At 47.3% G+C, this 15,694-nt stretch overlaps 1 protein-coding gene across 1 annotated transcript in view; it reads left to right on the plus strand.

Annotated features, from left to right (window-relative positions):
* The window catches only part of LOC138766538 (zinc finger protein 585A-like), a 28,340-nt gene extending 12,646 nt beyond the window's left edge, over positions 1-15,694 (plus strand). Inside the window, exons 5-12 of the mRNA XM_069944128.1 lie at positions 6,555-6,580; positions 10,351-10,432; positions 11,074-11,262; positions 11,976-12,084; positions 12,187-12,306; positions 13,265-13,366; positions 14,062-14,145; positions 14,649-15,694. Of these exons, the coding sequence (XP_069800229.1) occupies positions 6,555-6,580; positions 10,351-10,432; positions 11,074-11,262; positions 11,976-12,084; positions 12,187-12,306; positions 13,265-13,366; positions 14,062-14,145; positions 14,649-15,349 (1,413 nt within the window). The 3' untranslated portion in view covers positions 15,350-15,694. The remainder of the gene's footprint in view (positions 1-6,554; positions 6,581-10,350; positions 10,433-11,073; positions 11,263-11,975; positions 12,085-12,186; positions 12,307-13,264; positions 13,367-14,061; positions 14,146-14,648) is intronic.

Genomic DNA, 15,694 nt, shown 5'->3' on the forward strand with positions numbered 1-15,694 from the left:
GAATGGCACAGTAAGGACTAGATGTTTTACTGAGAACCAGAGAAGAACGAACCTCAAGCACTTTTGCCTTTGTCCGAACCCGAGCGGGTGGCATTTGATTACTGAAGAAGTTGGATGCAGCCCTAGGGAGTCCGGGAAAACATGGATACAACCTATGGCTCATGCCTGTATCCATTCTTTCCAGTTAGCCTTAGGGTCCTATTCCACTGGCCGATGGGGGCCCGATCAATAATGTAAACGAGCGCCGATCTGCCGATCTCGTTTACTGATCCTATTACACGGCCCGATAATCGTTTAGTGAGGGCTGCAGGTACATTGTTACCTTGTTTAAACACCATACATTACCTAAGCATGTTGCAGGTCTTCTCCTGCGCTCCTGGGCACGGCGGTCCTGGCCAGTGATTGGCTGAGCGGTCTGTCAGCTAAGACAGGCCACACCGAAGCTGCTGCTGCTGCATGCATGACCGGGAGGAAGAAGGAGCGCAGGAGAAGATCTGCAACATCCTATGTAATGTATGGTGTTTGTGAGATCGTCGGTCGCAAACCCCACATCGCTATTCCACGCAGTGATGTGCGGTCGGTGCCTGATGATTTTAGGTTTGAACCTAAATAAACGATTAGCCGATGACACGATCATCGGCTGATCTTTGTCTCTATTCCACGGAGCGATAATCAGCCGAATTTGGCCAATTATCTCTCTGTGGAATAGGCCCCTTAGGGTTGCATCCAACTTCTTAAGCCATTGATAATCAAATGGCGCATGCTTGGGATGAATCCGCGCATGCTTGACGTTCGCTCATCTCTACTGATGTAACTATGTACAGCGTAACCCTACTGCGGATTGGGTTTTATAATGGTTGTAGTAGACCATTCCTTTTTTAACTACAGGATTGTTTGTAGCGTGTTTTATATTTCCTGATTGACTTCCAAGTGTTTTTGAGGAATGCCTGAAAAAAAGAAAAACACTAAAAAAGTGATTTAAAAAAACTATGTGTAACACCGGGAGGACTCGGACTATGGAGGACCCAGCACATCTACGTTACCTACTGATATCAAAGAAAACTGTAATTCTTTGTGTCCCCTGTGGTGGCGCTGCAGGGATATTAATCAGGTTACACCTGATGGACGGAGGTCCCAGCGGCACGCGATGGACTGATCATTCTAATAATAATGGTGTAAAATGAAATAAAGTGTTAAAGGGGCACTCTGACGAATATCTTTTTCTTCCTGTCTTCCAGTACGTATCAGCTGCTGCATGTCCTGCAGGAAGTGGTGTATTCTCTCCAGTCTGACACAGTGCTCTCTGCTGCCCCCTTTGTCCATTTCATGAACTGTCCAGAGCAGGAGAGGTTTTCTGAAGGGATTTGCTGCTGCCCTGGACAGTTCCTGACATGGACAGAGGTGGCAGCAGAGAGCACTGTGTCAGACTGGAGAAAATACACCACTTCCTGCAGGACATACATCAGCTGGTAAGTACTGGAAGACGTAAGATTTTTAAATAGAAGTAAATTACAAATCTATATAACTTTCTGAAGCTGATTTGAAAGAAAAAGATTTTCTCCGGATTACCCCTTTCATTTTTTACATTGTATTCTTTATTTTTAACGTATTGCTGTGATTTACAGTCAGTTTCACCTAATACTACAAGGTGGTAGAAGGAGAAGGCCCTCATAGAGATGGAGGTGTATTCCTGATGGGATTGGGTTTACAGTAGTGTAATACGGTTGCATCCTCATCAGTTCAGGACGTCGGACCGGTGGTCGCTCCGGGACTTGTTGTTGCTGTAATGAACCGGTATTGCACTAGTGTGAACCATCCAGCTTTTGGCAAATAGACAAAGGGGCTGGATTATAGCGCGAGAATCTACTAAAGCAAATACTTGTATACTTATATGTTTTTGAGTTACGCAAAAACCTAAATTTAAAAAAAAAAAGTTCTTTAACTTCCATATGAATTAGGAAGTAGGTCCCATAGATGCCGATGCCTATGTATAGCCCTATAAATAATGCCAGGTATCAGACACAGTGAGAATCATAGTGACATGTGCTTCTGTGTGGAGATATTGCTGTCCCAGACTTATCATGTATTCTTTTGATTCCACCTCAGTATGTCCACCTTAAGTGTCAAGCGCTGGTGGTCACACATGCTCAGTAACTCAGTCTCATTGTCGAGTTCTTCTTACACATAATGGGGGAGATTTATCAAACATGGTGTAAAGTGAAACTGGCTCAGTTGCCCCTAGCAACAAATCAGATTCCACTTTTCATTCCTCACAGACTCTTGGGAAAATGAAAGGTGGAATCTGATTGGTTGCTAGGGGCAACTGAGCCTGTATTACTTTACACCATGTTTGATAAATCTCCCCCAGTTGGTGGAGTGATTCCTGCTGTTATAGAGAAGACAATAAAGCTCATGCAGTTGAAGCAGCGTCTTCTCACAAGATGGACAGGAGTAAAGAGGAACTCTTTTTTTAATTAACTTTTTTTTTAGAAAGTTATACAGATTTGTAATTTACTTCTATTTAAAATCTCCAGTCTTCAAGTACCTATCAGCTGCTGTATGTCCTGCAGGAAGTGGTGTATTCTTTCCAGTCTGACACAGTGCTCTCTGCTGCCACCTCTGTCCATGTCAGGAACTGTCCAGAGCAGGAGAGGTTTTCTATGGGGATTTGCTACTACTCTGGACAGTTCCTGACATGGACAGAGGTGGCAGCAGAGAGCACATACAGCAGTTGATAAGTACTGGAAGACTGGAGATTTTTAAACAGAAGCAATAAACAAATCGGTATAACTTTCTGACACCAGTTGATTTGCTAAAAATAAAAAATTGCAGGAGTCCCCCTTTAAGAATGTACTTTAGGGGGCGCCATAACAAGCAGGTAACCACAAGTCTGGACACAAAAGGATGGTTTTAAATTATTCTAATAAACCATGTTTGTGTCTCCTGACAATAACATTATGGAATCCTAGGAGACTCCCTGAAGTGGTGGCAGACAGACCAGGCACGGTCACTCGGAGTACATTTATATTTCCTTGTACATTGTATCCCAGTCATAGTAAATCCTAATAAAAATCACTTTCTAGGACTACAGCTTCTTTCTTTTTTTATAATAAAATGCAATACAATTCTGCATAGTCAGTGGATGTTCTGTGAATCTGTATACGGCTCGAGCCGGGCTGGGGTCACACATGGGCAGCCTCGGACCCCCTACCAGTCTAAACTTGTGACATGTTGAATTTTTTTTATGTATCTTTAAGGGTACGTTCACACGTACCTACTCGCAGCAAAAATCTCGCTGCGAGTTTGCAGCGAGATCCGCTACGAGTCAAGGTCCTGTATGTAATGCAACCGCCCCCTTAACCCGTTATTGACAGGGGCCTGCCAGGACCTTGACTCGTAGCGGATCTTCCTGCTAAAGTCGCATCGAGTCGGTATGTGTGAACCCACCCTTAAAGGGTTTTCAGGATTTTCCTAAAATTTTCTGCTGGCTGTGGAAAAAAACCTAAAACTTTAAACCCTGCACTGTCATGATGTCATGTACATTGAGCATGTGATTCTGCAGCCTATCACTGGTTGTAGCTGGTTGGTGATTGGCTGCAGCCTCCGTGAGCCGTGTATGTATGTGACATCATGAAAACAGGCCTGGCCGGAGACACCTGCTCTCAGGGCGGAGCGACTGTGAATTAAAAGGCGTCAGCTGATGAGCGGATTTTAGAGATAACAAAGGGTATTTGTTACTGTAAATTCCCTCATCTCTAATTACAGCCTGTCCTACACAAAACAAAACCAGCTGTGCTGACATACTATTACACGGACCCATAATTGGCCAATTCGGCCGATTATCGCTCTATGTAATAAATACAACGATCAGCTGATGACTACGGTCATCGGCTGATCGTTAATATAGGTTAGAACCTATAATTGTCGGGCGCCGACCGCGCATCACTACGTGTAATACCGGTTCTCGGCCGGTGACTGACGATATACATTACCTATCCATGGTCCAGGGCTCCTCCTGCGCTCCGCTTCTCCCCAGGTCCCGCCCGCTCTAGCTTCATAGCGGTCTGTCTGAGCTGACAGGCCGCTCAGCCAATCACTGGCCAGGGCTGCCGCGGCCAGTTCTTGACTGAGCAGTCTGTCAGCTCAGACAGACCGCTATGAAGCTAGAGCGGGCGGGACCTGGGGAGAAGCGGAGCGCAGGAGGAGCCCTGGACCATGAATAGGTAATGTATAGAGTTTAGCAAGGGCTGCAAGGACATCGGTAGCGATATCCATGCAGCCCTTGTTAAACGATTATCAGGCTGTGTAATAGGCCCAGTAAACGAGCGCCGATCTAGCAGATCAGCGCTCATTTACAGTTATGGGGCCCCCATCGGCCTGTGTAATACCACCCTAAGGCTATGTTCACACTACGTAAATTAACCGTTGTTTTCACCCGGCCGTACATGTGCGCCTGAAACCACAGCCGTAGAAATATGGCCATACGGGCTGGTCGTGCTTCCTAGCAGTTTCTAGCAATTTTTGTGTAAGGGTCCTATTACATAGAGCGATTTTTAATGATAAACGATCACAAACGAGATTGTTTATCGCTAACCTGAAATCTTTCACCATATTACACAGAACAATGGTCGTTAGTTACGATCGTTACCATGATCTTTTACTCCTTCTGATCCCAGCAAAACAAAGAACAATGTGCAATTACACTGAACGATTAGTGAAAAAATGAGGAACTTGAGCGAACGAATGTGGAATTACAGCGAACGATTAACGATAATTTTACATACGAATGATTTTTCAAATCGTTGCCTGCAATTGCACAGAACGATTATCATTTAAATTCGAACGATATAACGACTTTTTGCATGATAATCGTCCCGAGTAATAGGACCCTAACTGCAGCAAATTTGATTTGCTTTGAATCTGCACCATCAAATCTGCTGCAGATCCTGTACGTGTGAACGTACTCTTAGGGTGCCTTCACACCTACCGGATCCACAGCGGATCTTACTTCTGCGGATTTGATTCGGATTTGATGCCTATGTTAGCACATACTCGCAGCGGGATTGACATCCCGCTGTGAGTATGTGCTTTAACCCTCTGGCGCCCACAGCCCTGCCAGCGGAATGGAGGATGCGGGCGGCGGTGCTGATGGGGGGCCAGGATGGAGGATGCGGGCGGTGGGGAGGATGGAGGATGCGGGCGGTGGGGAGGATGCGGGCGGCGGTGCTCATGGGGGGCCGGAATGGAGGATGCGGGCGGCGGGGAGGATGTGGGCGGCAGTGCTGATGGGGGGCCGGGATGGAGGATGCGGGCGGCGGGGAGGATGGAGGATGCGGGTGGCAGTGCTGATGGGGGGCCGGGATGGAGGATGCGGGCAGCGGGGAGGAGGATGGAGGATGCGGGCGGCGGGGAGGATGGGGGTGCCTTCACACACACACACCGGATCTGCAGTGGATTTCACGATGCGGATTCACAGGTAGATCCGCTGCGGATCCAGTGTCAGTGCATCCCTATGAGAATACATACTGGCAGTGGGATTAACCTCCCGCTGTGAGTATGTAAGTTAACCCCCCAGCGGCCGGAGCATACATCCCACTCCAGCTTTCTTCCGGGGTTCTCGGCAGGACATCCCGGCAGGGCAGCGCACTGATTGGCTGAGCAGACGCTGGGAACCCCTAATCTCCTCACTGAGCTGTGGAGAGCACTTGGGAACCCTTGGTGGCAGTGACCCTTTAAGCCAGTGATGGGGAACCTCCCGCCCTCCAGCAGTTGCAAAACTACATTTCCCATCATGCCTGGACATCCAAAGCGCAAGCCATGGGAAATGTAGTTTTGCAACAGCTGGAGGGCGGGAGGTTCCCCATCACTGGCTTAAAGCTTTGGTTACACACCCCCTTGAATTTTACCTTTTGGGTAGCAGCTGATTTTCTGCTGTGGATTCGCAGCAGATTTGACTAAATGGATGGACACAGCATTAAATCCGCACTGTAAAATCCGCTGCGGATCCGTAGCAGAAAATACGGTACGTGTGAAATATCTCTGCCCCAGTTCCCCCTGATATCAGACAGCATTCACATGACTGCAGGACAGCAACACCCCAGGATACTGCTGGGACTACAGAACTACATATCCCGGCGTACATCGGTAGCTGTTCAGCGTCGGCAGCCAATGAAATCGCTGATACTACTGAGGATCCTTGGGAGTTGTAGTCCGGTATTCACTTCAACCTTGAGATCAACGCGTAACATGAACTACGCTTCCCGACGTGCACCGGGCGCTGGTAAATGTATTAATATTAGCGTCCACGCTCTAGACTCTCGGGAAATGTAGTCCAGCATCGTTATACCTTAATAATCATTGAACGTCCAAGAACTACATATCCCATGCTAGTAACTGTTACCTGTCAACGGTGCGCAGGCCGCGGTGGAATCTTGGGAATTGTAGTTTCGACCAGCACGTGATAGGCTGGTGGGTATTTAAGACGCAACTACGACTCCCGGCATGCTTTTCGAAAGCGTAAACTAGGAAGCCAATAAGAGTTGAGCGTTGGTTAGCCCGCCCACTCACATGGTCGCAGAAGGTAGGAGCTTTGTGTGGACTGTTTACATGTGCGCCCAGGCCGTGTGTGTTATATGGCGGCAGCGTGTTCTTATACACGGGGGAGGCGGGAGATCAGCACAGGCCTCAGAGCAGCTGCTGACACCAGTCTCTATACAAGTGTATCCGGAGAGACAACTTTGTTGCCCATAGCAACCAGTCTGCCTGCGGTGCAGGTGTGGGAGACGGAGCTGAGCGCTGATTGGTCTGTTTGGTTGCTATGGGCAACTTATGTTGTAATATATGCATATTAGGAATATACTCTGTACTTCTGTCTGTGTCAATAGAGCAGAGTTCCCCAGTGTGGGATTCTGAAAAACTACAACTCCCATCATGCGCGTAGAGCTGTGGTTTTGCAGCAGCTGTAAAGCAACAGGATGGGAAACATTACACAAGAGTGTGGCAGCTCACATGTCACCAGCTATATGTGTGTGCATAGTGACAACTACTGATGGTGTTATAACCGCTCTCGGGCAGGTTGTCGGGGGCTCTGACCGCTCCCGGGCAGGTTGTCGGGGGCTCTGACCGCTCCCGGGCAGGTTGTCGGGGGCTCTGATCGCTCCCGGGCAGGCTGTCGGGGGCTCTGACCGCTCCCGGGCAGGCTGTCGGGGGCTCTGACCGCTCCCGGGCAGGCTGTCGGGGGCTCTGACCGCTCCCGGGCAGGCTGTCGGGGGCTCTGACCGCTCCCGGGCAGGCTGTCGGGGGCTCTGACCGCTCCCGGGCAGGCTGTCGGGGGCTCTGACCGCTCCCGGGCAGGCTGTCGGGGGCTCTGACCGCTCCCGGGCAGGCTGTCGGTGGCTCTGACCGCTCCCGGGCAGGCTGTCGGTGGCTCTGACCGCTCCCGGGCAGGCTGTCGGTGGCTCTGACCGCTCCCGGGCAGGCTGTCGGTGGCTCTGACCGCTCCCGGGCAGGCTGTCGGTGGCTCTGACCGCTCCCGGGCAGGCTGTCGGTGGCTCTGACCGCTCCCGGGCAGGCTGTCGGTGGCTCTGACCGCTCCCGGGCAGGCTGTCGGTGGCTCTGACCGCTCCCGGGCAGGCTGTCGGTGGCTCTGACCGCTCCCGGGCAGGCTGTCGGTGGCTCTGACCGCTCCCGGGCAGGCTGTCGGGGGCTCTGACCGCTCCCGGGCAGGCTGTCATCCAGCCTTCTCTAAAACTGCCTTGAAAGGGGCATCCAGCAAAACTCCTTTCCTTCACATCAACTGGTGTCAGAACGTTATATAGATTGGTAATTTTATTCTATTTAAAAAATCTCCAGTCTTCTAGTACTTATCAGCTGCTGTATGTCCTGCAAGAAGTGGTGTATTCTCTCCAGTCTGACACAGTGCTCTCTGCTGCCACCTCTGTCCATGTCAGGAACTGTCCAGAGCAGCAGCAAATCCCCATAGAGACAGTTCCTGCCCTGGACAGAGGTGGCAGCAGAGAGCACTGTGTCAGACTGGGAAGAATAGTCTATACCAGGCTATTGGCTCCCATGGCTGTAGGGTGACCAGACATCTCTCTTATGCTAATGGTTTGGCACCTTTCCTTTTTTTGTTTGCTGTTTTCAGGCTTCTTTCTGCCCTTTTTCTAGCACTTTATACATGAATGTGTTTGCTTAGTGAGTTTGATAATTTGCTTTCACTAGGGTGTATAAATTGTCTGTCGTACTATTGTATTTATTGGTTTATTACAACTCTCCATTATACTTAATGCCAACCTTTTCTTGTTTGCATACTGTAATTCTGTATACTTATGTATTGGATCATGTGGAGTAAAATTATTATTGTCTAATACCCTGGTGTTGTGGCGGATTATTATATCCTATTTACATAGGCTACTATACACCCATGTGTGGTTTAATTTGTTTTTGTCTGTTTTGGTGTTTGTTTTTTGTTATTGGATCATGTTCAAATAAAAAAAAAAAATTGATCTTTTACATTTCATTGAGTGGTGTGCGCTTTAAACATAGGGGGAGATTTATCAAACATGGTGCAAAGTGAGACTGGCTCAGTCGCCCCCGGCAACCAATCAGATTCCACCTTTCATTTTCCGAAGAATCTGTGAGGAATGAAAGGTGGAATCTGATTGGTTGCTAGGGGCAACTGAGCCAGCTTCACTTTACACCATGTTTGATAAATTTTCCCCATAATGTTCAGCTGTCTTCTTCTTTTTGGTTGTGAAAACTGGAAAGAATATACCACTTCCTGCAGGACATACAGCAGCTGAGAAGTATGGGAAGACTTGAGATTTTTATGTAGAATTAAATGACAAATCTGTATAACTTTTCGCTACTTGAGAAGGATGATCCCAATAATAAGGGAAGCTGTCAGATTGTTAGATGCTGGTGATTCGAGGAGACACATGGTACCTTTCATATATCTGTCTGTGCTTCCATACAGTTTTTTTTTTTTTTTTTGCTATGGGGCCCCATGAATCCTAGCTACGCCCCTGTGTCAAAGAGGTGTTCCCAAGCAAGCAGGAAGACCTTCCCCCTCCCCTTCCTATCCCTACTTGATTGACAGTCATCTGGAATCTGAGCGAGGGATGGTAGGGGGAGTGAGGAAGCGTTCCAGTCCTCAGCACTTCAGGAGCTCCTCAGGAATAAAATCATTCTGTATGTTCTGGAAGTGCAGACAGATATGTGAGGAATACCAGGCGTCTCCTTGTCCTAACAGCATCGATCAGTGTCAGCAGTTTAGAATGTGAATTACAGCTGACAGATTCCCTTTAAGATTCATCCCCTTCCCACCAGATGGGAGACACAGAGCTGATCGGGGATTCTCACCATTGCGGAGATCTGATGAGTCCTGGATGAGCGGTGCAGCGTCTCCCCCATCATTGCCTGCTATAGTTCACTGCTTGCTCTGCATAGTATCACCCCACTCACCCAGACAACCAGTCCCCAGGGGGACTTCTAGTTCATGTAAAAAAAAAGTAAACAGCCGTTTCGCGCGCATGCGCAGCGCGCTTTCTCGAGGTCCTCAAGGAAGTGCGCTGCGCATGCTCGTGAAATGACTGTAGCCCAGTCACTTGTCAGCGTCTTCACCGAGCCGCTACAATAAAGGCTCTTTAACTGCTGCATGGGTGAGTGCCACAATTCTTCTATGGATATTATGGGACATGTTGTGCTTTTTGTTGAGCACCACCAGCAGCCGTACTGAGGGAATCCAATAGCGGGGAGACCTATATCTGAGCCAAGCCGGGAAGGTAGTGGTGTCGGGAGAGGTTATTCTTCCTTGATTGGACACGTGTAAAAGCGCTATAACCCTGGGAATGGAGCGATTTTATGGAACATATATTTGTTAACAATGGTTAAAATTTGTTACAGGCCGTCAGATACAATATAAGTTATACATGTTATATATCGTTGTAATCGTAACGACTTGAACATATATAACAAGTCAGTTTTACCATAGGGCGAACAGCGTAAATGCAAAACTCCCCGAAATCCAAACAAATTCCTTTTTTTTTTTTTTTCTATTTGACAGCGCAAATGACTTTTTTTTTCCAGTTTCGCAGCATATTTTATGGAAAAATAATGCCTGCCATTGCAAAGTGGTTTCACAAAAAATCAGGGCTCATCTGGGTCTCTTGGTGAAAAAATGCAAGTGCTATGGCCTTTTAAACATAAAGTGGAAAAACGAAAATTGGCTTTGACCTTAAGGGGTTAATGTCTATCTCCGTCTATCTATCCCCCCCCCCCCATCTCACTCTCTCTCCTATCTCTCTATATTTATATCTTTACCGCTGTAACCATGGCCTTTATTCAGTATAGAATCCGCATGTATCCAGAGATGGAGAGGGCAGAATCCATATTAAACCACACCTTGGAGATAATCTGCCTCCTGACTGAAGAGGTGAGGCTGTGTATGTGTGTGTGTGTATATATATATATTATTATTAGTGTGTGCGTGTGTGTATATATATATATATATAATTATTATTAGATACAGACATGGTGAAGTATAAATGCTCTGCACTTCAGGCTGGTCTGACACAGGTGTAAGATAGATGTAGTATGGCGGCAAGGCCCAGCCTGAACGAGGGCCACGTGTGTGTTTAGGTCTCCAGATCTGCAGGTAGATGGGCTTGTAGCCATAGTAGGGACACCAGTTTGCATCTGAGTTATGTCCTTAGGCTGCAGATATATAGTCTGTATGGCGGCCATGTGTCACAGACTGAACTTTTCACCTCTTAGAGGACTCCCTGTTTTCCTAATAAGCCCTCTAAACTTTTACCATATCTGATTATATAGTTGGCAGTAACACTAAGCGCCTTGCTCCAGCATCCATGATCTATTACCTCCACCTATGTACAGGGGAACGACAGAGTCAGAACTTTCCATGTCCTCCTGTACATGGGGGCACATGATATGAAGGACACTGGAGTAATGTCTCACCTGTTCCTTATGGATTTCTGTGATGTGTCTGGGATCCCCTCACTCGCGGCTGCCTCGGCTGACGCCTTCCCTTGTCTGCTGATTTGTCTCTTCCTTTAGGATTACATTGTGGTGAGGAGAGAGGCCGACGGGAACAAGTGCAGCTACAGCCTGTGCGCTGCCGAGGTTCAGGGACAGTCCTCACCGCTGCATCCGGATCTCTCCTTCACCCTCCTGGGAATACAGGACGGGAATCAGAAGAAGATCCTGGAGCTGGCCAATAGGATTATCCAGCTGCTGGCATGTGAGGTGGGGAACTGGGGGAAGGGAGGAGATGGCTTAAAGGGGAACTCCAGCAAATGTTTTTCTTTTTGATCAACTTGTGCCAGAAAGTGAAATAGATTGGTAATTTACTCTTATTTAAAAATCTCCAGTCTGCCATTATTTATCAGCTGCTGTATGTCCTGCAGGAAGTGGTGTATTCTTTCCAGTCTGACACGGTGCTCTCTGCTGCCACCTCTGTCCATGTCAGGAACTGTCCAGAGCAGCAGCAAACCCCCATAGAAAACCTCTCCTGCTCTGCACCGTTCCTGACATGGACAGAGGTGGCAGCAGAGAGCACTGTGTCAGACTGGAGAGAATACACCACTTACCGCAGGGCATAGAGCAGCTGATAAGTACTGGAAGACTAGACATTTTTAAATATAAGTAAACTACCAATCTCTGGCACTTTCTGATGCCAGTTGGTTTTTAAAGATTTTTTTCCTGCTGGAGTACCCCTTTAAAAAGACCATTATAAAGGGGGTGTAGTGTGAGTATTGCCCATACTGAAACCCAGCGGTCGTCTGTTACCACTCTGGTGAGCCTGTGTTACTGCTGATGTCACATGACATGTGCTCCTGTTGAGTCCCCTTCTCTTGCCAATAGTGTATATTATTTTAAGTGGACAACCCCTTTAAGTATCTGTTTTCACCTAAGATTCCACCTCCCGCTATGTAAACATTTTGTTGCCTTTATTTTAGGTTCCCTTAAAGTGTCAAGATGTTGCGGTTTATTTCTCCAAGGACGAATGGGAATATCTGGAAGGACATGGAGACCATTATGACTATAAGCAAATGGAAGAAGCCAAATGTAATGGAGATCTGATCTGTTCTGATATAGTGGCCTCACTGGCCACAGCGGAGAGTGATTCCAGCTTTACTACCTGTCCTGTTCCTTTTTCTCTCCCTGTAGACCCTCCGACCATAAACCGCCAGGACATGGAGCAGAGGAGCCCCGTCCAGCCCCGCATCAAAGAGGAGCCAGATACCGGAGGGTTCGAGGGTACGGATCAAACATTGGCCTTTATAAATGGTAAAATGATAAAGGATTTGTCTAACATCAGGAAAACACAGCACCACCCCTGTCTACAGGTTGTGTGAGGTATTACAGCACAGCTCTGCTGAAGTAAATGAGTCCATTGCAATACCGCACACGACCTGCAGACAAGTTCTGGAGCCAAATAACTGTGGTCTTTATAAGGTTTGTACCTTTGTGCAGGAGCCGCTAAAAGAGTGACTTTGCTCCAGAGGAACCAACATAGCAGTTTTTTTTGTTTGTTTTTTTCTCTTATTGTCTCCATAACATTTTTAGAGAACACACCTATATGAGGGCTTGTTTTTTGCAGGACAGGTTGTACTTTCTATTGGCGCCATTCTTGGCTACTGATTGCTTTGAGACAAATAAAAAGTTATACAGCAAGTTTGGCGTAGGTTTTTATTTTTTTTTTTTATTTTTATAGCGTTCACCATGTGGGCTGAATAATGAAATAATATTTTAGTTCAGGTCATTGTGGATGTGTTGATTATGTGTGTGTGTTTATTTAGTTGTATTTTTTTGTGGCGGGGGTGATTTTTTTTTTTTTTTATATATAATTTTTAAAACTTTACTTTTTTTTGAAGTGCAGTCTTTTGATTGCGAATATAATACACTGTACGTCTAGTATAGTTCAGAAAAAGACAAATTTGGTCAGCTCTCTTAGAACACTGTTCACACTAGGCAGGAGCACGTTGTTATGGCTGAAATTGCAAACGCACAAAAACACAGAAGTGCAACAGCTCACCGCAATGGCAAGATACAGACATGAGAATCACTCTGCATCCCAGAGATTATGCTACCGCGATGCTGTGGTATAAGTCGCCCCCTTTTCTGGCGTGATCCCAATGTTTACCTAAGTGTAATATTGCAGTCTTCTCTAATAGGGGATGAGTGTGGGCTGTACCGTATGTCTACTCGTATATAACACTGATCATCTTCTCTCTCTCCATTCCAGAGGGTCAGCCTGCAGTCACCAATGGTTGTATCCCCCTATGTCATGTGAAGTCTGAACCCAGAGACCCCTCCGATGAGGACACAGCGGACAGAAGCCGTACAGGTGACATCACATTATCGGCACTCTGCGCATATGGCAGGAACACTGGTGGTATAGTCTGATCCGGAGGCTAAGGGCCTCTACATGGTGTGATTATTGGTCAGGATCAGCGATCATCCAACAACTGATCCAGCTCATGTGATCCTTCCTGCACACTAGTCTAGCCATGTAATAGGCTCCTTAAAGGGGAAATCCAGGCTAAGTAAAACATGGCTGCTTTCTTCCACTCCATTGAAATGGTTGGAGCTGAATTTTAATACCACACACAACCTGAGGACGAGTGGAATGTTTTTTGCTTTAAAGTAGCTATTTTTTTTTTCCTAATCCTGCATAACCCCATTTAAAGGCTTTTCCCATCTTGCCAACATATCCCCTATCCACAGGAGGTCCAACTGCTTAATCTCAGCTGGATAGAGCGCTCCATTCACTGCTACTCCATTCATTCTCTATGGAGATAGCCTAACGCTGCATTCATCAATCGTCAGCCAATGGCTGTGTGGAGAATGAACGGCGCACACATGGCCCGCTGCTTGGATTTAACCTTCCCCTTTCTCAAGATCACAGGGGGTCTGACCACCATGGATACTGTGCATAGGGCATAGAGCGTCACCCTCTCTGAAGAAGCCATGTTATGTTTATGGTGACCGTATCTGTACTGGTTCCTCTTTCTGCTTTCTTATCGCTGTATTTACTTTCAGATTCTCCTCCGTTTCTGTCTTCTACTGTAAGTCACATCTCGGAGAGGCCCAATGAAGCCAATGACATTCGGCTTTCAGCATTAGGTTTGTGTTTGTATGAGGTCAAATGTTCTCTGTATATAAATAGCAAAGTCATCTGACAGTAAGATTGCCATAGTATAAACCTGTGACTGGTTGTAATCTATGAGGGAACCTGGCAGCAAGCACTCAGTTTCCCTACAGCACCCCCGCAGGGGAAATAAGGTATTACACTATATTAATAATATAATGCATGGACTGGCACGGTCCTCTACTCCTCATCTGCCCCTTTAATCTGTTAGACCAATGCTTCTCAATTCCAGTCCTCTGGCCTCACCAACAGGTCATGTTTTGAGGCTATCCCATACAAAGGACACCTGTGCTAATACCTGATGCACTGAGTACAATTATATCACCTGTGAAATGCTAAGAAAATTCTCAAAACATGACCTGTTGGTGAGGCCTGAGGACTGGAATTGAGAAGCACTGTGGTAGACTGTTCCCCTCATACCCATTCAGCAGACGTCTTCTCACCAGTGTTTTATGTTCATTTTTGCGTTCACTCCCAGATGACAGCCTCATGGATGACCAGACTATAAAGTCAGAAATCATCTACGAAATTACAGTCACCAATAAAAGAGGTCGAAAATCCCAGTCCAAAGGGAGGATGTGTCCGTACGAGCAGTGCGGGAAAAGTTTCAGCAACAAGGCCTCTCTGACCCGTCACGTTAAACTCCATACGGGGGAGAAAGCATTGTCGTGCGACGTGTGCGGGAAGAGGTTCTCCTGCAGGAATCACGTGGAAGCCCACCAACGTATCCACACCGGGGAGAGACCCTTCTCCTGCGGAGAGTGCGGCCGGAGATTCATTAACCATTCCCATCTGGTGCTGCACAAGGTGGTCCACACCAGGGAGAAGCCCTTCACCTGTCCCGTCTGCGGCAAAGGCTTCACCAGGAAATCCAGCGTGATCAAGCACTCCGGTATCCATGCCGAGAAGAAGCCGCACGTGTGCAAGGATTGCGGCAAGAGTTACTGCCAGTACGCCAACCTGGTGGTCCACCAGCGGCTGCACTCAGGAGAGAAGCCGTTCACCTGCAGACATTGCAACAAAGGTTTTATATTGAAAGCGGCCATGCTAAGACATGAAGTGTCACACACCGGGGAGAAGCCGTTCGCCTGTCCCCTGTGCGATAAATGCTTCTTCGACAACTCTTCTCTCAACAAGCACAAACGCGGCGTCCATGCCAAGGAGTCAAAGAAGTCCTAGTAGGGGTGGTGGGATCGGACAGAGCAGCTGATGGAAATCATTTATGGCCTCTATGCATATAAAATGACCGCTCATTGCAAAGGCCATAGAGGACAACGCCAGAGATGGAGGACCATCCATAGACTAGAACGTCTGGTTAGAGAGAACAGCTTTATGGATCTTCTCGGCAAATAATGGCGCTCATCAGTCTACAGGCCCAATACTGGGTGCCGGGATGATACACAGATCAATGTATCCAAGGACTGAGATACAGAAACACTTCTGGAGAAGCATCCGGGAACATGACGAAGACCCTTGAAGGAAGGTCACTATGGGGGAGGTTTATCAAACATGGTGTAAAGTGAA

The sequence above is a fragment of the Dendropsophus ebraccatus genome, chromosome 10 (assembly GCF_027789765.1).
Source record: "Dendropsophus ebraccatus isolate aDenEbr1 chromosome 10, aDenEbr1.pat, whole genome shotgun sequence".
Taxonomy (NCBI): domain Eukaryota; kingdom Metazoa; phylum Chordata; class Amphibia; order Anura; family Hylidae; genus Dendropsophus; species Dendropsophus ebraccatus.